The 25,191-nt window shown below is 45.8% G+C and overlaps 1 protein-coding gene across 3 annotated transcripts in view; it reads left to right on the plus strand.

Moving 5' to 3' along the window:
* Positions 1–6,766, plus strand: part of LOC116943661 (microtubule-associated tumor suppressor 1 homolog) — a 79,813-nt gene extending 73,047 nt beyond the window's left edge. For all 3 annotated transcript variants that reach the window (XM_032956698.2, XM_076067878.1, XM_076067879.1), the window contains 5 exons: positions 143–216; positions 516–608; positions 2,325–2,453; positions 3,097–3,194; positions 3,605–6,766. In XM_032956698.2, coding sequence (XP_032812589.1) covers positions 143–216; positions 516–608; positions 2,325–2,453; positions 3,097–3,194; positions 3,605–3,815 — 605 coding nt within the window. In that variant the 3' untranslated portion in view covers positions 3,816–6,766. The remainder of the gene's footprint in view (positions 1–142; positions 217–515; positions 609–2,324; positions 2,454–3,096; positions 3,195–3,604) is intronic.
* Positions 6,767–25,191: the final 18,425 nt, after the last annotated feature.

The following is a 25,191-nucleotide window of genomic DNA, read 5'->3' on the forward strand; positions in this document are numbered from 1 at the left end:
AACGGCGTTTATTGTTTCCAGAGAGCCTACTTAAACGTGTGCTCAAATGCGCATTCGTGATGGACTTGGACTCTGTAAGAGTGCACAATAACAGATGTCCTGACTTGATCATTGTGTCTTGCGCCTTGCCGTTTATTTCCAGAGCTGAACCTGTCTTTTGAAAGTAAACGGACGTCGATGCAGAACAAGTTTGAACGTGAGAAATCCCGCTTGGAGGTATGCAAGCTCCAATTTTATTATCCCCTTATTGTAATCGACATCTGCTTTGCTTCCAACCGCTGTGTTTTAAAACGGTAAAATTTGCATTTAACGTCAGACCCGAGACTGTTTTGTCAAACGTCGAAGTGTTTTCCTTCCTGATCAAGGGAGCGTTGGAAAACGTTCCTCCATTGGTGGCACTTAACCGTTTGGTGGGAAGTTCTACCTTCCTGAACCCAGTCTATCCATGAAACATCCACGTTAATTCGTGTGTACGTTGAACACAAAAAATACGTACCTCTGTGTGAAAATCGCAGGAGACGGTGAAGATGCTGACACTGCAAATCAAGACTCAGAAAGAAGAAATCTCCAACATAGGGAAGCTCTTGAAAAATACGTCGGCCAGCAAGGTGGGTGCTGATAAAGTTTGGGAGGTGGGTAGGGTGGGGATGCTGGTGGAGGGGGGGGGGAGAAGCCTTCACTTGAATCACTACCTATAAGATCTTCACTCAAAACTGCTCTAGAGGAGTTGTACAACCCTAGCTGCCACTGCTATTCAGTGGCCTAAAATATGGCTCTAGATTTTGGTGTTATAATTTATTTACGTAGTTTATTGTTAAAAATTCGGTCACAGTCCCTATGATCACTGTTACATTGCATTTATGGCTTTTATTTTGGTGATTTCGAAAACTATTTTTTGTTTTGGCCATGTTTTTGTTTATTGTAGTACGGAGTTAGACTGATGGCCTTAATCTTAGTTGTCTTGTGGTTGTTGTTGTTGTTTGACTTGCATCCCACTGGGATTTTTGCACACAGTGTTGGTGTACGGTGCTATTTCAGGAATATTTTGATATTTTTTCCTGTATTTTCTGTTTGCACAGTCACACAAAGTCACTTTAAGATGTTTTCTTGTTCATGCTTTTTGTTTGTTGCGGCTGCACCCGATTCAAGAGCCGAATGGCTCACAGGGCTATACCAAATAAATGAAACTATGAACACTACGTTCACCCGAAATTGCCCCTGCTGACAGTCTCCGCCGAAGCGGTGGTGCTTGCGCTGGGCTGGTAGCAACTGCACAAGCACCTGCTGCAAACAGCAACGCCGTCGCTTTCGTGAATAACCCTGCCCTATAAAAGGGGAGACACGCCTGAATAATAAGTGACGTTTTGGGCAATGGGTCCTTCTTCGTAGCAGAGATTTAATTTTTTACCGTTCCGGTGGAGAAAACCCCCTTGCCCTGCAACAAAGTAAGAGGCAGCTGTCGTCGCTCCGCTCACAACTTTCCTATATTCGGACAACAAAAGTCAATCTGCTTTTTTGTGCGATAATTAAATCCCAATATGATATGTATAAAAAAAAATTTTTTTACATTTTCTCCTAGGGTTAAAACATGTTTTGCCAAAAGAATTTCAATAATAGAAGCATGACTGGGAACGTCAGGGCAGTTTTAAATGAACCGTGTCAGTCTTTTGTGAGTTACTCCCACCTTTTTGGTGTCGCACTATCCTAGGTCTATTGCCATTTTAAATCCAATGTTTATTTTCCTACGTGGAAAATCCTGTTTAGCCAGGTACCCAGTGAGTTTTGGTGGCAACGGCCCGCAGCTACTAACAACACTTACTGTGATCGAAAGAAGCCCAGCCAGCCAGGGTGCCACGGTGGCGAGATATTAACTACATCGCTTGGTATACAGGAGGGTCATGGGTTCGATCCTTACCCTGGCGGCTGTATATTTGGAGATGGCATGTTCTCCCAATGGTCGTTTTTTTCTCTCTGGGTGCTCCGGTTTTTCCCTCCACATTTTAGAATAAACATCACACGTTTTGAGTCTGCCTGATATGAATTCCACGTGATAAGCCACTTCATTGAGCTATCATTTTGTGGCCCGGTCGCTTCTGAAAAAGCTATATAGCTTAGTGGGCCTTACCTGGTGACATTTGTTTAAAAAAAAATTATAGTTAAAAACTCGAGGCATGGATTATTTTTAAGTGGTGTGGTAATGGAGATGTATATATTTTTTGTTAGCTCCAACAAGCGACATTCCGCCGGCTCTCCTGGTCACTTGTGTCCGTACCGCCACTCTCCCGTGCGATGGCTGACAAACCGATTTCCTGACGACCGCGCAGGGCTCGCCGCAGTCTCCCGTGTCGTCTCTGCACATGGAGGACGAGCTGAACAGCCTGAAGGCTGTGGTGGATATCCGCACCCAGCAGATCCACACACTGGAGCGCCGCATGCTCGCACTGCAGCAGGAGGTTGGCTCCCACACGCACATTCGCAGTAGAGGTGATGGCGATGAAATCGCCTTTACTCTATTTAAGGCCGAAACTGGAGGACCTCCTTGACAGTTATGATGAGGTTGGTTGTGATCACCGGCGAAACGTCGTACTCGTTGTGAACGTGTTGTGGCTTTACTCTCCAACACACCGAATGTGCTGAAGTAGCAGTAATTGTAACATTTTGTTTACGTGACGATTTACTAATTTGTTGTGTGGTGGCGGGTTTAACCCGATCAAACCCCAAAAAAACATTTATTATGGATAATATTAGTCGCAAAAGCCTACTTCGTGTTAAACTAGAGACCTTGTGCCTATAGGGCACAGCATCTCCCTGCTCAAGTGAGCCTGGGCTGAATGGCAGCGTATTTGCGGTGTTGGCACGCACCTCTAATCCAGTCTTTTTTTTTCGGTGTGATCTATTAAACTTGCCCGCTATCACTCACAACTCAACAAAGCGTAAAATAGGGGCTTCTCTGCCCATTAATGCCCCCTTTTCATCAAACCCACATTTTACTTTGAATGTGCCACTGAAATCGCAGCACTTACTCGAAGCTGTGACCTGTTTGTCGCGGTTGCCAAGTAGGCTCAACGCAATTTGTGTAACGGCGTTCTTGTTCAGGCCGATGCCAAACGGATTGTGGAGGAGAAGCTGCAGGTGCTGCAGCAGCAAAATGAGGACATGAAGGCTCGCATGGACAAGAGCATGGAAGTCACAAGGTGCACGCAGAGCCACGATGTCACTCCTCGGGCTTAAAGTGAAGGTCGTTCACCGGCCATCCGCTTGAAGCAGTGGCCGATTGCCCCCCCCCCCCCCCGTGATCAAAGCATTTTGGTTTTTGTAGATGATTATTTCTTTACATATTACCCATAGCTTGCCGGGGGGGGGGGGGGCGGGGGGTGAGGAGGGACTGTACATGGAGGCACATGTGTTTTGTGACCCCCCCCCCACAAATGAATTCTGTAAAGCTTAATATATTTTTTTTAGTAAGGTTTATTTAAAGCTGAAAATAATATGCAAAGTAAAAAAAGAATGTTCAGTCAATTAATTGAGGGTCGGAAGACACCTGTGGACCGCCCTGTGGGATGAAATTGGCGGCAGCTTGAATCGATCTTCTCCGTTGGCACAGGCAACTGTCGTCGGAGCAGACGGCCCTGCAGGCTTCCCTTCAGCGCGAGGCTAAAGCCAAGCAGCGGCTCTCCATGGAGAAGGAACAGCTCATGTGGAAGCTGCAGAACGGCAGCTCCCCGGGTGTGTCTCCCTCCTCGCCACCGTCCACCTCTCCCACGTTCTTCTCCTTCCAGTCCAACACCACTCAACTCTTCTCCACGCCGCCGTAGCAGCACGCGGGGGGCTGGGCCTCTCGCCCAATCTCCGACCCCTGGGGTGCCAAGACCAGAGCAACCCCCCCCCACCCACCCACCCGCTTGTTGTTGGGTAAACAACAAAGATATTCATCTCCAGTCGTCTGCCCCTGTGTTCTCCAGCCAGCGTCGGACTCGAATCAGTCCGTGGATGTTCATTCCGTCACCACGGTGTTAGGCGTTGTCCTTGCAGAAGCTGCGTCGGATTCTAAGCTGAGCTTGAGAAACATTTTTTTTACTTGGACGAATCTGCATATTCGATGGCTCCAATCTACTGATGCTCATTTTCTTCCGTTCAGCCAAGTTGGACCTCTTTGGTTAAATACCTTCCGCTCCTCGCTTTGCCTCTCCCCAACCATTGACGTAATGCAAATTGACACCAAATGAAAGTCAGCAATGTCCCCCCCCCCTCCCCCTCCCTTGCATGGACCTGCGGCGGGTGATGTACATCAGAAATATTGCTGTGGTCCGTTCCACAGTAAAATGTTATTGATGCATTAGACACACGTGATGGACCTTTACTAAGTAAGGCATTTTTTTTAAACTTTTCAATATCCGTGCACGCACACACGAAGTGTATCCGAGCTACAATTGGCGTTTCTTGCAGTGAGCACACGAAGGTGGGCTGAATACATTATATCGGGAAATTGGAAGTTACTGTTCCATGTTTATAAAGCTTGCAATCAGGTTTCTTCCTCATGGCACAATCTGCCACTGAAACTTGTTCTTAAGTGATAACTATGGGGTTTCCTAGCCGTTACATAATTTGCCCACAAAGTTACAACTGCATAGATCAAATTGGGATGGCGGTTGGGGGTTAAACGCTTATTGCCTCCTCAAGACCACCAACACATTGTGCAGCTGCTCTGTGTTTCGTGTGGCCGGTAGCACACACAAAAGGGGACATCAAAACGGAAGCTTTTTGCACCGACACATTTAATTGCAAAAGAATCCGTCATTTGCTCTTTCTTGCTCGGTAAATTGAGATGATGGTGGGCTCCTACAGCGATTTTTTTTTTTTTGCCGCTAGCCTCGTTCGCGGTCTGTCTTCCGATACGCTTGAACCAATGCCTTACAAATGTTCCGACTTTGCTGGATTCGCAAAATTGTTTCAACATAGTGGCTCTTTTTTTTACTTTTGTGTGATTTTTGTAAATATATAAGTAATAAAATAAATATAAGTCTCACGACAAAATGGATGACATTGCCTTAATGTAAATGACTCGCTTTGCGAGACTCCGTAAAAGAAACACGCCTCTGTCAATTGTTGCGGAGTCTCCTATACGACCTGTGTATGAAACCCCAAGTGTCTACATGGGTTTTGCACGTAGGCTTTTGCGACCCAATATTCAGTATAGAGGTTGTTTTTTTTGGGTTAGATCGCGTAAATACGAATGTTGTTAAACCCACCATCGCCTGACAGCCAATTAGTAACGTTTATTACGTAAACAAAACGTGCCAATTCGTTACTGGTCTAGCACGTTCGAACCAAAATAAAACCTCGTGTCTCCATAGGTGCTTGTGCACGCTTGTGTGCGATGTTGCATCTACAGTGGTCCAAATTGTCACGTGACCCCCCCTCCCCCCCCAAAATTAATTGACCCCTAACACTTTTTTCCCTTTGCGCATGCATTTCTGTTTCGAGTAAACATTCAAGTCTCCAACTTATGGTTCTAAATGGGGGGGGGGGGGGGGGGTCACAAGACATCTGGACTACCCTGTACATTTTTTTCATTCGTGTTACCTGCTAAGCTGCTATACCTCTATTTGTGGTGTGTCAAAGTGACGAGAAATTATAAATATCATTGGCTTCCAGGATGCTTGTGACCGAATTGGGGTGAAGGGGGAGGCATGTTATTCAGCCACATCGCAGAGTTCTGTGTGGCTTCTTGGAATGGTTACGAGTGAAATGTTTGGAAAATATTTCCGTAATCGATGCTTTAAGCAGTGACTAAATGGGGCCTCTATGTCAATCGCAAGCCAGTTTGGACCACTGACGCTTCATTGTCGGTTAGATTTGGCAGCGTTGTGCGTCTGTAAAACAGGGTTGGTTTTTTTTGCACAGTTTAATTTCCCAAAATAATACATCGATCAGTTCCTCGATATTTTCGGATAATTTTGGAGCATCTGCTCGCGTGTGGTTCTGGGAACCCCAAGGTGCCATCCCAATGTTCTACAGCCGTAAGTGGTGCTCGGGTTTTTTTTTTCCCGTTCGTGATACGTAAACAATGACGGCAAACGTGAGACATTTTAAGCTGCAAGGAAGCAATTGCTGTCAAATCAAAAGTGTAAATGAATATCAACACCGTAATCGAATGTTTCCATTAAAATTTACACATCACAATGAAGTCGGCGGTTGGGTTAGTATCGCGTGCTTTTCTTGTCACGGGTTTTGACGGTGTGTTAGCTGTTTTGTAAGCAAAAAAAAATGTGTGTTTCAGCATCTGTGGACTGCTGTCTGAATATTCACAAAGCAATCGTCGCGGGTTTTTTTTTGCCATTTATCGCCGCACCGTTGTGCACTAATCACGGCGTGTTCACGTCTCTGCGCAGATGTCCAAGCGTTTGCGCGCAAGCGGCGTTGCGTTATCACGATTTCTCATCTGACACTCGGCAGGCTGCTGCTCCCGATGTAAAGGAAAATGATCGTTTCTGAGCAAAGTTCTGCACCACTCACTCACTCGCTCACTGTCGTTTGCTGGAAAAGGCCCTAAGAAGGCCTATTCACACTTGCCCCACGTTGCACTGATGCTGAATGCAGTATTGTTTAAATGGTGTTTGTTTTTTGTTTGGGATTTGGATGAAGGTTGGGAGGCACCGTTTATGAAGCGATTGCCCGTAATGAGGACCGGGGGTTGTTTACTAAGCACTTAGCGCTGAACATTGTTGTTTTTACGCTGTTACAAATAATAAATATGTGAACTGAAGCTATGTTGATGGGTTCTTTTCATCCGAGACTAAAGTTTTGTTTCAGTTTATTTATTTTGGTGTAGCCCTGTGAGCCATTCGGCTCTTGAATCGGGTGCAACCACAACAAACAAAAAAACAAACACGAACAAGAAAACATCTTAAAGTGACTGTGCAAACAGAAAATCCATGAAAAAACAGCAAAATATTGCTGAAAAAGCACCGTACACCAACGCTGTGTGCAAAAAATCCCAGTGGGATGCAAGTCAAACAACAACAACCACAAGAAAACTTAGATTAAGGCCATCAGTCTAACTCCATACTACAACAAAACAAACATGTCCAAACCAAAACACGTCTTCGAAATCGCCAAAAATAAAGCTATAATTGCAACGTAACAGTGATCCTAGGGACTGACCGAATTTTTACAATAAACCACATAAATAACATGTAACACCAAATCCAAGAGCCATAGCTGGCTGCATGAGTTACTACACAACAATAGAAGCATCAGTCGGAGTATCACATTTTTCAATGCACCTTTTAAGATCGGCACGCTAAATCAAAATACAGATAATACTTTGCAGCGGTCATCCGGAGCGAAACATTTTATTTTACGCCAATGAATAGCAGTGGCAGCTAGGGGTGTACAACTCCTCTAGAGCAGTTTTGAGTGAAGATCTCATAGGTAGTGATTCAAGTTGCAGTTTATTGGCAACAGCATTCCAGACCCTGGGGGCATCAATAGCAAAGGCCTTTCCTCCAGTTTTTGTACGACAATAGGGAATGTGAAGCTGGTTAATGAGTGAAGACCTGAGGTCAAATTTGTTCTTTGAAACAGAGAGGAGATCCAGCAGGTAGTCTGCGGATTTTTTTGTAAGTACATCGTGAATAAATAAGATCTGGTGTACAAGCCGTCGAACATTAAGAGATGTTAAGTTTGACCCAATGTAGAGATCACAGTGGTGAGTCCTATATGGGCAGTTCAATGCAAATCTTAAGGCCGAGTGATAGATGGAATCAAGCTTCTTCAGTACAGTACTTGGGGCTGATTTATACACGATGTCACAGTAGTCAAGTAGAGGCAGTATGGTAGCTTTTATCAATTCCAAACGGAACATTGGGGGGAAGCAGTGCTTATGTCGATACAGAAAACCAATTTTATTGTCTTTTTACCAATATAATCAATGTGATCTTCAAAATTAAGTTTTGAATCCAGGATGACCCCAATATACTTATAGATATTGACTTACTCTATTTGACAATTATTTAAGGAATGTAATTGGGGAAAAAATAACTTCCTGCTTTAGTCCTGGTGAGAAGCATAGCACCTTGGTTTTGGAGGTATTCAGGACTAGTTTAAGAGCAACTAGCTGATGTTGTAGTTTGTTGAAATCACCCTGTAGCTTAGCAATCACGTCATCCGGAGCGGCCAGCAGTAATCGGTATCGTGGCATCTGCAAAAAGATTTACCCTGGAATGATCCAGGTCGGTGCCCAAGTCATTGACGTAAAGAGAGAACAAAAGGGGTCTGAGGGTGGAACCCTATGGAACCCCTTTTGTTATCGTAACACTGTTTGACCTTCAACCATCTGTGAATACAGTTTGGGTGTGAGAAAAGAGGTAATTTTGTAATCATTTTACTGCATTTTCGGAAAAACCGAGGCAACTTAGTTTACTAAGCAGGGTGTTGTGGTCTACTGTATCAAAAGCTTTGGACAGGTCTAGAAAAAGCCAGACACAGTACTGCTTATTATCAAGGCTACTGTAAATGTGATTCAGAGAGTAATGCAGCAGATGTGGTGCTGTAATTTTTTCCGGAACCCAGATTGTTGTAGATGTAGAAGATTGTTGGTGGACAGGAAACTGCTAATTTGGTAAGTCAATAATTTTTCAAAAATTTTCATCAACTGGGACAAAATTGAGATAGGTCGGTAGTTATTGGGATCATCTTTAGGGCCCCCTTTGTGAAGTGGACGGACATAGGAATGTTTCAATTCTAGAGGAACTGATGCTTCTTTGATGGACAGATTGAAAATATGGGCTATAGGTTTGTAAATTAGGTGACCAACAGTTTGTAGAGCAAAGACGGGAATACTATCTGCTCTGGTAGAGGAGGACCCTTTGAGGTAGGACAGTTGTTTCAGAACATTACTTTTGCGGATTGGCTGGAAACTAAATTCGTTTAATGTTTGGACAGGGGTGTAGGAATTTGCATGAGCAGGGGTGACTCCCAATACAGTATCAAAACGATTACCAGCTTCAGAAAAATGAAGGTTAAAATTGTTAACTATTTTTTTGGGATCTGAAAAATATTCCCCATTTCGGTTAAGCTCAACGGGCAGATTGTCTGTTTTGGATGCCTTTTCGATACATTTGATTGTTTTCCAGAAAATCCTGGCATTTCAATGTGATTCCAGGAGAGTGGAGGAAAAGTAGGCATTTTTTGCATGCCGTATTTTTTTGACGCATCTATTCCTTAAAATCTTGTATTCAAGCCAGTCATTGACCAAATAACTTTTCTGAGCACATGCCCAAGCCTTGTCCCTAGTTTTCATGAGCTTTGTAATCAAAGGATCAAACCATGGTGGACGGTTGCCTTTAGTTTTAAATCTAACCAACGGAGCATGTTTGTTAAGAATTTGGAGAAACATGTACCTGAAGGTCTCCCAAGCCGTAGTTAGGTTGGGGATATCACAGACCTTGTCAATATCCGAGTGAAGCACATCATTAGTAAATGCCTCAGTGCTGAAGTGTCTCAGAGTGCTTCTCAACCAATTTAGGGGGGGCTTTGGGTCTGGCTGATGATCTCACCCCAAAAATGAAGGAGTGATCACTAAGGTTATTACCCAGAACACCAGTCAGTGTGAAATTGTGAGGGGCATTTGTCAATAGGACGTCAAGCAGAGATGACTGTCCCGGATTTTTTTAGGTTGTGTCTTGTGGGGACATTTATTAATTGAAACAGAATAAATTCATATGCAAAATTTGTGGCCACGGCCAGCAGGTTCAGCCAATTCCAATTTAGATCACCCACTAAAACTATTTCACCTTTAGGGAGGCCCCCAAAAAGCTCTCTCAGTGCAGATGCAGCTTCAACATCCTTCCCACTAGGCGGTCGATAGCAGCACACTACCAATATCTGTTGATTATTTGGGAGAGTTATTCTGAGAGCCAGACCCTCAAAGCAACGGATGAACTGGACCTTGGCGATAGACACTAGCTATTGCAATGTGGAATGTCACATCACTGGGGGGGAAGGAGCCAGCGCTGGTGGAGGAGAGGTGGAAAGTTACCCGACTAGATATTGTCAGTCTCGCCTGCACAAGCAGCATTGGCACTGGAACTAAACATCTCGATCAGGGGTGGTCTCCTATTCCAGAGTAACCCCTGGTGAGAGGCCCCGGGCAGGTGTGGGGGAACGCACAAGCCCCTGGCTGGGTGCTGTTCAGTTGGAGTTTGTCCCAATGGATGAGAGGGTCTTCTCAATGAGACTTCGGGTCTCAGAAAGGAAAACTTCACTTGTCTGTGCTTATGCACCAATCGGCAGTTCAGAGTATTCGGCCTTCTTGGAGACAGTGGGTGCAGCGCTCGACAGAGTGCCGCCTACCTTACTGTGCGACTTCAATGCTCACCAGAGAAACAATGGAGATATCTGGTGAGGCGTGATTCAGAGGAATGGCTTTTCTGATCTGATGTGATTGGAATTCTGCGCTAGTCATGGAATGTCAATAACAAATACCATGTTCAAACAAAAGGATGCTCAAAAGTGTACTTGGTCCCAGAGCACCTTGGTCCGAAGTTCAACGATTTACTTTATAGTTGTATCATTGGACCTACAGTGAGGGAAAAAAGTATTTGATCCCCTGCTAATTTTGTACGTTTGCCCACTGACAAAGAAATGATCAGTCTATAATTTTAATGGTAGGTTTATTTGAACAGTGAGAGACAGAATAACAACAGCAAAAAATCCAGAAAAACGCATGTCAAAAATGTTATAAATTGATTTGCATTTGAATGAGGGAAATAAGTATTTGACCCCCTCTCAATCAGAAAGATTTCTGGCTCCCAGGTGTCTTTTATACAGGTAACTTTTATACAGGTAACGAGCTGAGATTAGGACCATACCCTTAAAGGGAGTGCTCATAATATCAGCTTGTTACCTATATAAAAGACACCTGTCCTCAGAAGCAATCAATCAATCAGATTCCAAATTCTCCACCATGGCCAAGACCAAAGAGCTCTCCAAGGATGTCAGGGACAAGATTGTAGACCTACACAATGCTAGAATGGGCTACAAGACCATTGCCAAGCAACTTGGTGAGAAGGTGACAACAGTTGGTGCAATTATTCGCAAATGGAAGAAACACTAAAGAACTGTCAATCTCCCTCGGCCTGGGGCTCCATGCAAGATCTCACCTCGTGGAGTTGCAATGATCATGAGAAGAACGGTGAGGAATCAGCCCAGAACTACACGGGAGGATCTTGTCAATGATCTCAAGGCAGCTGGGACCATAGTCACCAAGAAAACAATTGGTAACACACTATGCCGTGAAGGACTGAAACCCTGCAGTGCCCGTAAGGTGCCCCTGCTCAAGAAAGCACACATACATGCCCGTCTGAAGTTTGCCAATGAACATCTGAATGATTCAGAGGACAACTGGGTGAAAGTGTTGTGGTCAGATGAGACCAAAATGGAGCTCTTTGGCATCAACTCAACTCGCCGTGTTTTTGAGGAGGAGGAATGCTGCCTATGACCCCAAAAACACCATCCCCACCATCAAACATGGAGGTGGAAACATTATGCTTTGGGGGTGTTTTTCTGCTAAGGGGACAGGACAACTTCACCGCATCAAAGGTACGATGGACGGGGCCATGTACCGTCAAATCTTGGGTGAGAACCTCCATCCCTCAGCCAGGGCATTGAAAATGGGTCGTGGATGGGTATTCCAGCATGACAATGACCGGTTCGATGCAGACTTTCACCTGTTTGGGATTGCGGGATCGAGATAAGGCGACATAAAGCTGGCCGTCTGCAGATCGATTCCAACATAATCGAAAGTCTGTCCCTGCGATTTGTTGATTGTGATAGCATATGCGGGGAGAATGGGAAATTGTCGTCATTCCATAACGAATGGCAGTCGTGTCGGTGGGGGCCAAGTCGATTCTGGGAATCGATTCTTGAAATCAACACCGAATCGCCTCGTTCTGCAGGTCGATTCCAACCTAATCGAACGTCTGTCCGTGGGCCTCCGTCGTTCAAACCTACGCGCCCCATGCATGAAAACGACGGGAAGTGCAGCGTTCATCACAGAACACATTCCTGCGGAGGGAGCTGGTAGTAGGAACGTTGGGTTCGTCGGTCAATGGCCAGGGTCAACGGCGGCACCAGGTGGTGTATTCTGCAAATATGCCCGACTGTGAGGGCGGGCACAAGCCGGCGTGAGGAGGTTAAACGTTGAGTTTTAAAAGGGCACCACGGGGTGACCAGCCCCTCCCCACCCAGCCCCACCCCGCCCACCCCCCACCCAGCCCCACCCTCCCCACCCAGCCCCTCCCCACCCAGCCCCTCCCCTCCCCACTCAGCCCCCACCCAGCCCCTCCCCTCCCCACCCAGACCCTCCCTCCCCACCAAGCCCCTGTGGGCTGGTGTAACCAGGAGGTTCCTATCAGTATAAAGTTAGGCGTTAATATATACAGGTACATATATCGGTGCCGCATTTGTTTACTGTCCAGTCCCTCTATTCCTGGAGTGAAAGCTGGCTGTGGTGTTAATTCAAAGTCGTTCATCGTGGGTGTTGGACTCTGCCAAGGGTGCGCTTGTTTGTAATTTCCATGGACATCAAGGCGCAGCCCAGGTATGGGAGAGTATCCAGTACGGTGGCTTGGAGGTGGTGTGGCTGCGTTTTGCAGATGTCGTTGTCCTCTTTGCCTCGTCAGTCTGTGATCTCCAGCGTGCACTTGAACGTTTTGATGCCGAGTGTGAAGCGGCTGGGATGAGGATCAGCACCTCCCAATCTGAGGTCATGGTTCACTCCTGGAAGACGGTGGATTGTTCTCTCCAGATGAGTACCTCGAGGTCTCTTTCACGAGCGATGGTAAGTGGGAGCGGGAGATCGGGCGGCGGATCGGTGCGGCGTCCGCAGTGTTGCGGGCGCCGCACCGTTCCGTGGTAGTGAAGCGGAAGCTGAGTTCTCGAACAAAAGCTCACGGTTTACAGGTCGATCTACATTCCCACCCTCACCTATGGTCATGAGATTTGGGTAATGACCAAAAGGATGAAATTGCGGGTACAAGGGGCCGAAATGAGGTTTCTCCTCGGGGTTGCCGGTTTCACTCTTCGTCATCGGGTGTGGAGCTCGGTAATCCGGATCGAGAGGAGCGAGTCGAGGTTGTTCAGGCATCTGGTGAGGATGCCCCCCAATAGACTCACTCCCCCTGGAACTCTACCGGGGCCGGCCCGGTAGAGTTCCAGCACGTCCCACTGGGCGAGAACCCCGGGGGCTGGCCCGGGACACGCTGGGGGGACGATGTCGCTCGGCTGGCCTGGGAACAACGCCTGGGAATTCCCCAGGAAGAGTTGGAGTCTGTCGCCAGGCAAAAGAAGGTCTAGGCCGGCCCTATTCAGCATGCTGTCCCCGCGACTCTCATCAGGAAAAAAAAAGCGGACCGCTTAACATGAGACACGTTGATGTGTTTCGATTGGAACGGGCTACATTGCATGTCTGATACAGCTACATTTCCAGTCCGAGCTCTTGCCCTTCATCACTCGATGTGGATTCCCTTCATCGCCTGGTGGTTCTCTGGCTGTGCAGAAGTAAACCTCCCCTTCTGGTCGCATTGCTCAAGCAACCGCCGCCTCGAACCTTCTGCAACAATGCGTTACAGATTTACAAGCGCTTCATAATAAGGGGCCGTCCATAAATGACGTCACGCGATTTTGGACGATTTTTGACCCCCACCCATCGTCACACGGCGTCACAAAAAGTGAGACCCCCCCCCTCAAATATGACGTCAAAAAGCTCTGCCCCCCCCCCCCCCCCCCCCAAAATATAAAACATGCTTCAAATCGTATTCTTAGTTCTTTCGGTAAAGTCACGTTGAAGTGAAACAACAAAATAATAAAATATATATATAAAACAAATCGCTTTAAACTATTGTCATTGTAATGCGTATTTAATGTGGAACTGCACTCTGATGTTGTAGGAGAAAACATTTATTAAAAAGTCTATTTAATTATAACGTGTTGTCTATATTTATTTAAAGTTGCGCATTTCGATGTGACGTCAGATTTCTCACCACCGCCCCCCCCCCACCCTCGTCACACATCGTCACAAATGTCTGACCCACCCCTAGGTGCGTGACGTCATTTATGGACAGCCCCGAAGGATCCCAGCGTCTGGAGTGAAGTGCCATTCAGCCTGGTTGCTTTGTGCTTGGAAACTGCGCTTGAGTTTACACTTCGTTCTGGTGCACAGCACGAGAACACACGTGGGTACAACAACCTTGACACACGAGTTGTGGAGCAGCAGCATCATCGTTTCGTTTAGGTCACTGATCATTCGTGGGCCGTTTCTGCCCCCTGCTGGCTGATCTGTTCTGTAGCCCCGTAGAAACTTGGGTTGTCCTGTGGAGTTATTCATCCGGTTCTGAGCATATATAATTAATCGAACAATGCCCCCAGGTGAGCCTCCAGCTCCCCCCCCACCCCCGCATGTTGCAAGGTGGCTAAATGGCAGCACCTAGTACTCTGTCTTGGAATAACATTGTGTGTTTGTGATTAAGGGAATTGTTATTGCGACTATTGGGAGGGAGAGAGTGGGTGGGGGGGTGGGGTCGGTATTGTTGCAAAGTTCATATTTTTAAAGACTGCACGATGCAGGGAGCACCACAACAACCTGAGTACACGCCGGGCCGTCTTTGTCTCTCCCGCTACCGATGCAACAATAACACCGCACCAACTGCACAGGGTCAGGTGATATTGAGCACCCTGATGTTCCTTGTCACGGCCAGGATTTGAGCCTGGGTTTCCAGTCAAGTATTTTAGTGCTGCTCGACCATTTACGGTGCTAGGACAAATTTTATATATATTTTTTATTGTTTCCCTTCAACGTGACTTTACCGAAAGAGCTAAGAATATAGGTGCTGGGACAGTTTAACCAATGTCCTCAATAGGTGATGATTGCCAAACATCAGTCTTAGGTGGTTAAAAGGGGGCCCATCTTTAAAGAGCACTTGCATGTACACAGTAAAGGGTCTGGCAGAAAGATTACCGAGCGTCGTGACGGGTACTGCAATAATCCGTCCGTGTCCGTCCAGTGCTCGTCGAGCTTGCATTGGCTAACCGGTTGCCGAACAAACGCGTTGTGAGGTCACACTCGTTACACGCATAAGGTGCTTGCCGCAACTGAACCACAATGCCTCGCTGATCTCGTCAAGGGGCATACACGATCACGCGAACTCCGGTCATCCTCCCAGCGGATTTTGGCTTCACCATTGAACATAGACGGGTCACTGCATCCCGCTTTTTTTTTAGATGCACTTTTGCGGCCGTCTGGAACGCTCTTCCTTCCAATAGTATGAAACCACTGGAGCGATGGCACTTTAAAATCTAGATCGAAAACTCATTTATTTGGAGCTCCTTTTTGTGTTCAGTTTGTTGTACTTTCCCAGCACCTCCGATTAGCACGGTTGGCTTCTACGTACGGTGCGAAATAAGTTCAACATACACCCCATATATACAAAGCAAATATAAAACACTTGAATTTACCCTTCTGTGACATAGGGAAATGTTGTATTTCCCATTCTGTATTGGGGAAGTGTAAGACCTTTGTTCCTTTATTTGTGTGTTCTCCTTGAGTACAATATTCATCACAGCCTCCCAAACACTTGCACGTGAAAGCACTCTATAGTCTATAATGTTTGTATATTGAGCACGAATTATGGTCTCAGCGATGCAATAAGCCAGATTAAGAGAAAAGTTAATATAATAACAATGCCATTGGCGACTAGGCTGAGATCATTGATTTGCTGTGCTTGAGAATCCGGTTTAATGACTGGTGGCTGAAACCCAGATTTTAACTTTGGATCAAACGAAGGCCATTTCTCTACTGTTTTGCATGTATCAGTGTGTTTTTGAAAATATATGTTTATGGGTTGACTCTGCCTAAAATGAGTACAGATGCGTGGTGTGGCGTGTAAACAGCACAACTGGGGAGACAAAGGCGTCCGGGCGTGGTGCTGGCCACCTACCCCCTTCGTGTGCCGTGCCGGCCTTCGTAGGTGCTCGCGAGCAGCACTTGCCCCGACAGTATATATATAGGGGTCTTTGTCATATTAATAAATACATCAAATATGTAGGAGCATATTTAATACATTTAAAAAGAAAAGCATGCATATTAATTGCTTAGACTTTATTCTTATGCTGGAAAATGCTATTTTAATCCGTGAATTATTTCTGAACTGCAAATATTATTTAATTCCCAGGAAATCCACGTGGTTTACGCCCTTTTAATGCCTCTGCTTTGAAACATGAGTAGAGCCTCCACCCCACTGGAAATTATAGTTACAGGCTTGTGCCTCCTTGTATCCGCAATCCTCAATAATGATGCCACACCTCTCTAAACCAACATCCTCTTCAATCGAATGTGGGCTGAGGTTGCTGCACCTGAACTACAGGTTGACACTTTCCCTCTGACCCAGGGGTCGCCAACCTTTCAGAGGAGAAGAGCCATTTTTTTTGTTTTTGTCTTTCACCAAACTAGTTCGAGAGCCGCATCACACGCGCAGGGCTACCTGTACACAAACACAGCCACAGAATGTATACAGCAAATTACAAACAAATTCAGACTAAAATAAATAAAATAGGTGTTGGAATAAACTGCGTCCATTTCGTCCCCCCCCCCCCCCCCCCCACCTTAGTTAGTCTATAACAATGCAGTTTGACAAAATTGACGGTAACATTTGTTGTCACCAACACATCTCATAGTGTGTGTCTCCGTGTCTGTGTTTTGTGCCTCTCTCAAATTTAGAAGTCCACTCGGTTTGTTTTCTAGCTGATGACGAAACGTCGTACTCTATTATTTAATCTATTGTTTTCTTTCTACGCGACTTTACCGAAAGAACCAAAGAGTAATTCCTGCAGTCACGAAAGCTTCAAATCAAATTATGTTTAACGTTGAAGTTTTTTTTTTTATTTAAAATACGGCTGCCAGCATGCAACACCGGAGCCGCAGGTAATGATAATCGTATTAAGGGCGGATGAGTCGAGGCGGCTGTCCCTGGCATCCCCCTTTGTAAAGGGGGGAGGTGGGGGGAGGGCGCTACCCGAACTTTGTAGCCAAATTGTTGCGAATCAGAATCAGTATTTGTACTGCCGGAGGAATCCGATGAGCTACGAAGCTCTTTTTCCCAGATGTCCAGTATGTGCACGGGGTCAGAAAGTTACAACAGCAAACGATACAAAAACACGATATAAGTGCAAAGTAGAGTGAAGGTAAACAATTACTTCGAAAAAAGAAATATTGCATAAAACAAAACTAATTGTATCTTAGCATTTAAAGCCCACTGAGGTATTCACTTATACTGGTAGGAACGAAGTTGTAAACTGAGTGTACCAGCCTGCAATAGATGAATGTGTCCGTCCGTCCCCTTTCAATACTTTAACGAAGTGAAATCTCGTGCTGTTGGGTGTAAAATCAGCAATAGACAGCGCAGAGACTTGTCCTGCCAGCCCACCCTGCAGGGACCTGCTTTTTTCAGAAATGACCTGGTCCACAATTGACAGCTCAACAAAGTGGCTTATCATGTGGAAATTTATCGCAGCAGCCAAATGATCTCAAGCAGTGGTTCGTAACCAGGGGTGCGAGATTCCCCTTCAGGGGGTGCGAGACATGTCAGATTTTTTTTAGAAGGTAAATCGTCGAAAAACACCAGCACGTAAGTACAACTACTTTGTTTCACCAAAAGCTATGTATTTATTAACAGTATACATGATATATATATTTAAATATTGTGAACCAAAGGGGTGCGGGCTGCTGTAGAGGTTAAGAACCACTGATCTAAAGCAAGCGGAGGCGGCTCGTGGCTCAAATATTTGGAACAGTGGCGATGGGGGGGGGGGCATAGAGGCAGTGCCGGATTAAGCTAGTGCGGGGCCTGTAGCATATGCTATAAAGGGGCCCTAAATATAAAAAAAGCACAAGTATTAAAACTCTTTTTTTACTTGCATTGTAAAGCAATTGTATATTTTTCATTTGCTATACAGCCAGATAATACGACAAAACGCTAACTTTAAACACCCAGTCGTTCATAAAAGTTGAAGGCAGTATAGTAGTACTGTAGTAATAGAGCAAGTGCAGAATCACTGAACCGGATTTGATAGCTTGAAAGCATTTAGCGCGGGGCCCTTGAAAGTGCGGGGTCCGTAGCATTTGTTGCTACTTTTGCTACTACGATAATCCGGCACTGCATAACGGCCCAGGAGCGCCAACACAAGTCTAGCTGCAGCGCCGCTTGCAATTAAAGTTTGAAAGTGCCCGCTCGTGCTACGGTTACATTTAAATGTGTGAACTCGTCTATCTGCTTGAATACGGTGGGCTCTGCCCTCCACAGAGGCGATTCAGCGCCAAGCAGCTGCCTGGAAAAAAAAGAGAGAGAGAGAGACTAGTTCTTGTGATGGCCTAACGCTGGACTGCATTGCTTCTACGGGCTCAATAAGCAACTGGTTGCCGAGCACTTATTACGTGAGGCTATAAATACTCATCTTGCACCAGCGCCTCCTGTAATACGTGGAAACTGAATTTGGCTGCACGCAGCTCACTCGTCACCTTGTTAAATTTGGCCACAATTTGGCAGTCACCATGCTCCGGCACCCAATGGACCCAGTCCACTGGAGGGTGTCACGAGATATGTTTCACCCACAACAGACAGATGGGATTCTCAAATGAATGTCCCCCGATTGGCTAATCTTATCTGGATGTGTACAGGGTGGTCCATATGTCTTGTGACCCCATGCATTTTTTTTCTCTAACACTTCATATTTTTAAAGTAAGGTTTATTTCTAACAAGAATGATTATGCAAATGGCGAGAAAAGTTAGGGGTCAATTAATTGTGGGGGGGGGGGGTCACAAGACATCTGGACCATCATGTACAGTCCAGCCCGTTGTCAAGATACTTCTGGATGCCGGCCCCTCTCTCTCTGCCGAGATGGGGGGGGGGGGCGGGTTATTGACCATCCACCACACTGGTCAGTGCAGGTCAATGTTGGAAAGTATACATGTGGAAGCAAAGTTAGTACAGTCCATTAATGGATTTATTTTTTGCAGACTGCTCTCTGATGCCCACAATGTAGCCCTGCGTCAGTCTTCCAGCACGGTATACAAGCATTGTCCAGCATAAAATCCGACTTACCCATCGAGTGGATTTGGCGAATGGGCAACTTGATGTACGAGTCGTTTAACTATATATATTTTTTTCAAGACCTTTGCATTGACTGATCTGCTCCCTTGAAGCGTAGCTGGCAGCAATGAGACTCTCGCAATGTCTGCTACCATGACGTGAATCATTGCTCGATGACCCCGTTATGGTGTCGAGTCGTGCAAAAGCTGCAGAGCCATGCGATGCATTGGCATTCTGACGCACGAACTTCGCACCATGCGAACAGACAGCATTGCTTCGTCATATTGGAGGGAACAATGCTGTCTGGTTTTTTTTAATTTTCCTTCTTCTTGGTTCTTTCGGTAAAGTCACGCAGAAGGGAAATAATAAAATAATAAAAATAAAAACATTATAAAATAAAATTCTCACTACGTTTCAGCCACACCACAAGTAGCCTTCCTCAGGTGAAGAAACAGAACTGTCGGAAAGACAACGCTCCACCTGAGGAAGGCTACTTGTGTTGTGGCTGAAACGCCGTGAGAATTTTATTTTATCATGTTTTATTTGTATTATTTTATTATTTCCCTTCTACGTGGTGGTGACTTTACCGAAAGAACCAAGAAGATGAATCCCTGCAGTCACGAAAGCTTTCAACCATGTTTTTAATTTTGTTTGACAATTATATTGCAATTGTGCTGTCGTGATATACGGCACCGTTACAAGGAGGAGGGATATACGTTTGGAACTCTCGTGGCGAGCAGTGCACCACCAGGCGTGAGAGAGCAGTCCCAGAGTGGATCAAGCAAAAGTCTGAAACCTCGAGAAATGTTTTCAAGGGTAATAATAAGAATTTACATTTGTAAGGCCCGTTTTCATCCGTAGACCCCATTTATTCACACGAAGGTCGCACATTTTATACTCCCTGGGTTTGTCACGTGTCAATAAAACTCTCAGAGCTAGAGTAAGCTCAATTAAGTTGAACACGAGTTTCATTTTGATGGAGGATTTATTTGTGTGCAGTTGCTAGTGACCAGGGTGAGACCATGAATTAAATACAGCTGAGAACTCGGTAAAACCCCGTGGGGCTACCGGGGATTTGAACGCAGAGTCTCTCTCAGCGGTCCTGGCTCGGTGAGTTGGCAGCTGAACACAAAATCTGCTCAATGCATTATTATCAAGACACGGCGTTGTGTGAGATGAAGCCTTGGCATGGAAAGCAAACACGAATTGCTTTGTTGTTAACAACTGGACCGTCCAGCCTCCACACACAACTTTACTTACAGACCTTACTTTGAAGAGCATTGTGAAACACTTTACTGCGTGGATGAACATGTTTATTGTGTTTGCATGTAAGTGATGGGTCTGCAATAAGAGCACTGCCTCTTAATACGTTAACTATTAGATACGTGGTGTTTTTCAGATCTCATTAAGACATTTTCTGCCATAGTCGCGCAGAGGGGTGAAGTATATTTACACCATTTCAGAATCTACCAGATGCCAGAGCTAAGGGTCTTCCAAGGATACAACATCCGAAAGAAACAATGCAGGACTTCTGTAAGTGAATTTACATATGTACACCGATTATATTTCGAGCGTGCTATCCACGTAGTGCCATGAGGTGAATTGTGCGACTGTGTCACGTATTGTGTGACAGAGATCAACCCTGGAAGGTGGCAACACGGAATTGCTGTAACGTTTGAAATCACCTCGACAGGCATTTGTGTCTACACTCGGATCCAGGGGTGCAGCTGGTGTAGATGGATGGACGCCCCCAACATTCATTTAATATTGGCTGAGAGATACCGACACGACTTTGTACAAAATCGTGGTATTTTTGAGCGTGAGATTTCTTCTCCCTTCAACAAAGGTGAAATAAAATGCTGCTGATGGAACCTTGAAGTCCACATCGTACGAACATTCGGCTCAGGATTGAGTCAGTAGCCAGCAGTTGCTCAGATTTTATATAATTATTTAAATAAATGCGTGTTAAGTGTTCTTTAGCACCACTGCCAAAGCAGCATCAATAAAATAATGACTTTAACATCATGTATAGTTAAATAAATATCCTCTTATCCGTTACAAAGTGGGAGGCGCATTCCGCGAATCCTCATCGGACGGCCCCAAACTTCCAAAGAGTGGCTGCATCCCTGCCAGGGGAGCAAACCCCTTTCTTTACATGATTGGAAACCCTTTTTTAAAATTATTATTACTACCAGAATTGCAACAACAACAAAAAAGCCTAATTTATTGTAGGTCTAATAAAGATGCTGTGCCAGCCTCCACTCGGCACTGGAGCATTTAACCACGGCCATTCAGAGCGCGCGAGTGGTGTGCGGTCGGCTTTACAATTTTGCCAAATTTGTTCGTAAAAGGTTTTCCGCGTGGGTGTGGCTGTCCAAACGCGTGCGGGGCGGCGGTGTCGCAGTCGCGATGCGTCTCCACATTGGTGGCAGCGCCGCTGTCATTCCGGCCCTCGTGTCTTCCCCCCCCCCCCGTCGCAACACTGGAACGTTCTCTCGCGAGCGGCTCACTTTGAACTTGGTGATTGAGCGGAGATGGTTTGAATGACGTCCTTTAATCGTGGAATGGCTCTTTGTACCCCCACCCCACCCCCACCCCCCTCCCCCCTCCCCACGAAACATCGAGCTATTTAACCATAAAACAGTACATGTATGATTATAATTAACTCCAGATATTTTTTTTTACTGTTAAAATTCAGTTCATTGGCTTCTACTGCTTGTATAACAACGATTTTATAGGGGGCTCAAGTTTACGTAACGGGTTGGGTAGCATACCATCCCACACTGCATGTGACAGCATCTCAATCACTCTTTATTTTACGTGCCAACATCGCCCTCAATAAAGGAGGCATCGGTGCACATTACAGCGCAACTGCAATGGTGCAGGGGAGTTGGGGCACGGGGCAATGGAAACGAAGGAAAAAAAAACCTCCGTCACGACCTCAGCGGCTAAAGCCGAGCGAGCAAACGGAAATTGGAACCGCTCGCAAATTAAAGTGCAACCGCGCGCAACGAATAGCATAAGGAAGGTAAGTAGTGGGTAAAAAGAAATAAATTTAATCAAAAATAAAGAGACAGTTTTTGCTTTAAATGTTTTAATTTGAGATCTGCAATGTGTGGAGAGTATTTAAAATGCAGTGGATCGATTATAGCATTTCAAGCATAATGCTCCTTCGTAGCCCATCTTGCTAGAGTTGCTACTTCCCATATCGATGTAAATAAGATGTTGATTTTATTTCTCACACCGCAGTAAGTGATGCGCGTGGATACGCGGGGGCTTGGGGTGGCATGAGAACTGGAGGACCCTGCTGGAGAGCCACCATCTGGCTGGCATGGTTGGCTACTACGTACGGTGCGAAAGACGTTCAACATACATACGTATGCATGCATACTTAATGGTGTACAGCACTTTACCTGAAGCTGTCAAGGTTCCAGATCTTATCTCGCGCTGCAAATGATGAAAATGCTGTACTACATCTTGAACGTGTCATATGTCTCGTGAGAATGCAGGTGCATTTTGTTGGATTTACATGGGGACAAAATACCAATCATTGATTGAACCTGTAACAGGTATTGCTATGCTTGTCCCTAACAATAAATTGTCTTCCTGATCGTGTGGCTGGGGTCATAGTGCCACAAAGAGCACGCATGACTTTGCAAGTTAAGGGGATTGGCTGCAATACGGGCTTATGTACAGCCACAACCGTGGGTGTTTGGGACGATCACGTGGGTCAGTGAATGTAAAACAAACGTAGAGGTTCATCCGTGCAATTTCCTGCTCATATCACCGCTGGCTGCAGGGCCCGCCATTAGAGAGCACCTCTGGACGGTAGTTTGACCTCGCTGGTCAGGGGCGTGAATACCCACATATTACCCCACCATTTGACAAAATCATGGCTCGGCCACCAAAATGACAAACAGAGCCATTTTTTCGATTTTGATGAACCCCCTCCCCCCCCCCTCATTATTTCAATCGCCACAATGCAATGTGAATGCGAGATGGTCCTTAATCAATAACATCGCGACGGAGTCGTTGAAGAGCCGCATGTCGCTTCGGAGCCGCAGGTTGCCGAAGCATGCCCATGGTAAACTGGACTTCCATAGTAAACTGGACTTCCATGATAAGCTGGACTTCCATGGTAAGCTGGACTTCCATGGTGAACTGGACTTCCATGGTAAGCTGGACTTCCATGGTGAACTGGACTTCCATGATAAGTTGGACTTCCATGGTAAGCTGGACTTCCATGGTAAGCTGGACTTCTATGGTAAGCTGGACTTCCATAGTAAACTGGACTTCCATGGTGAACTGGACTTCTATGGTAAGCTGGACTTCCATAGTAAACTGGACTTCCATGGTAAACTGGACATCCATGATAAGCTGGACTTCCATGGTGAACTGGACTTCCATAGTAAACTGGACTTCCACGATAAGCTGGACTTCCATGGTAAACTGGACTTCCATGATAAGCTGGACTTCCATGGTGAACTGGACTTCCATGGTAAGCTGGACTTCCTTGGTAAGCTGGACTTCCATGGTGAACTGGACTTCCATGGTAAGCTGGACTTCTATGGTAAGCTGGACTTCCATGGTAAACTGGACTTCCATGGTAAACTGGACTTCTATGGTAAGCTGGACTTCCATGGTAAACTGGACTTCCACGATAAGCTGGACTTCCATGGTAAACTGGATTTCCATAGTAAACTGGACTTCCATGGTAAGCTGGACTTCTATGGTAAGCTGGACTTCCATGGTAAACTGGACTTCCATGGTAATCTGGACTTCCATGGTAAACTGGACTTCCACGATAAGCTGGACTTCCATGGTAAACTGGACTTCCACGGTAAGCTGGACTTTCATGGTGAACTGGACTTCCATAATAAGCTGGACTTCCATGGTGAACTGGACTTCTATGGTAAGCTGGACTTCCATAGTAAACTGGACTTCCATGGTAAACTGGACATCCATGATAAGCTAGACTTCCATGGTGAACTGGACTTCCATAGTAAACTGGACTTCCACGATAAGCTGGACTTCCATGGTAAACTGGACTTCCATGATAAGCTGGACTTCCATGGTGAACTGAACTTCCATGGTAAGCTGGACTTCCTTGGTAAGCTGGACTTCCATGGTGAACTGGACTTCCATGGTAAGCTGGACTTCCATAGTAAACTGGACTTCCATGGTAAGCTGGACTTCCATGGTAAGCTGGACTTCCATGGTAAACTGGACTTCCATGATAAGCTGGACTTGAATGGTAAGCTGGACTTCCATGGTAAACTAGACTTCCATGATAAGCTGGCCTTCCATGGTGAACTGGACTTCCATGGTAAGCTGGACTTCCATGGTAAACTGGACTTCCATAGTAAACTGGACTTCCATGGTAAGCTGGACTTCCATGGTAAACTGGACTTCCATGGTAAACTGGACTTCCATGGTAAGCTGGACTTCCATGATAAGCTGGACTTCCATGGTGAACTGGACTTCCATGGTAAGCTGGACTTCAATGGTAAGCTGGACTTCCATGATAAGCTGGACTCCCATGGTAAGCTGGACTTCCATGGTAAGCTGGATTTCCATGGTAAACTGGACTTCCATGGTAAACTGGACTTCCATGGTAAGCTGGACTTCCATGGTAAGCTGGATTTCCATGGTAAGCTGGACTTCCATGGTAAGCTGGACTTCCATGGTAAGCTGGACTTCCACGGTCAGGGGTCATTAATCAAAATAACAAGAAGAACCACGGTTTTTTTTCTTACAAATTTGGTATAAAGCTCAATATTTCACGAGCCGCGATGCAGTCCATAAAGAGCCGCATGTGGCTCCGGAGCCGCAGATTGCCGTCCCCTGGACTAAACATATTACACCCAATTACACTTCTGGTTGGACAGAGGCGGCGGAGGGAAGGGATCGAACCGACGACCCCTGGATACTGTGTAGCAGACCGAAATAAAGCTCGACACGATTACAGATCTCAGTCCAAATAAATTCCGGCCACCCGAACACAGATTCCCGGACTGTCCAGGTGGCAACCCGACTCTCATGGCA

This window comes from Petromyzon marinus, chromosome 18 (genome assembly GCF_048934315.1).
Source record: "Petromyzon marinus isolate PM22_M1 ecotype Great Lakes invasive population chromosome 18, UKy_Petmar_22M1.pri1.0, whole genome shotgun sequence".
Lineage (NCBI taxonomy): Eukaryota > Metazoa > Chordata > Hyperoartia > Petromyzontiformes > Petromyzontidae > Petromyzon > Petromyzon marinus.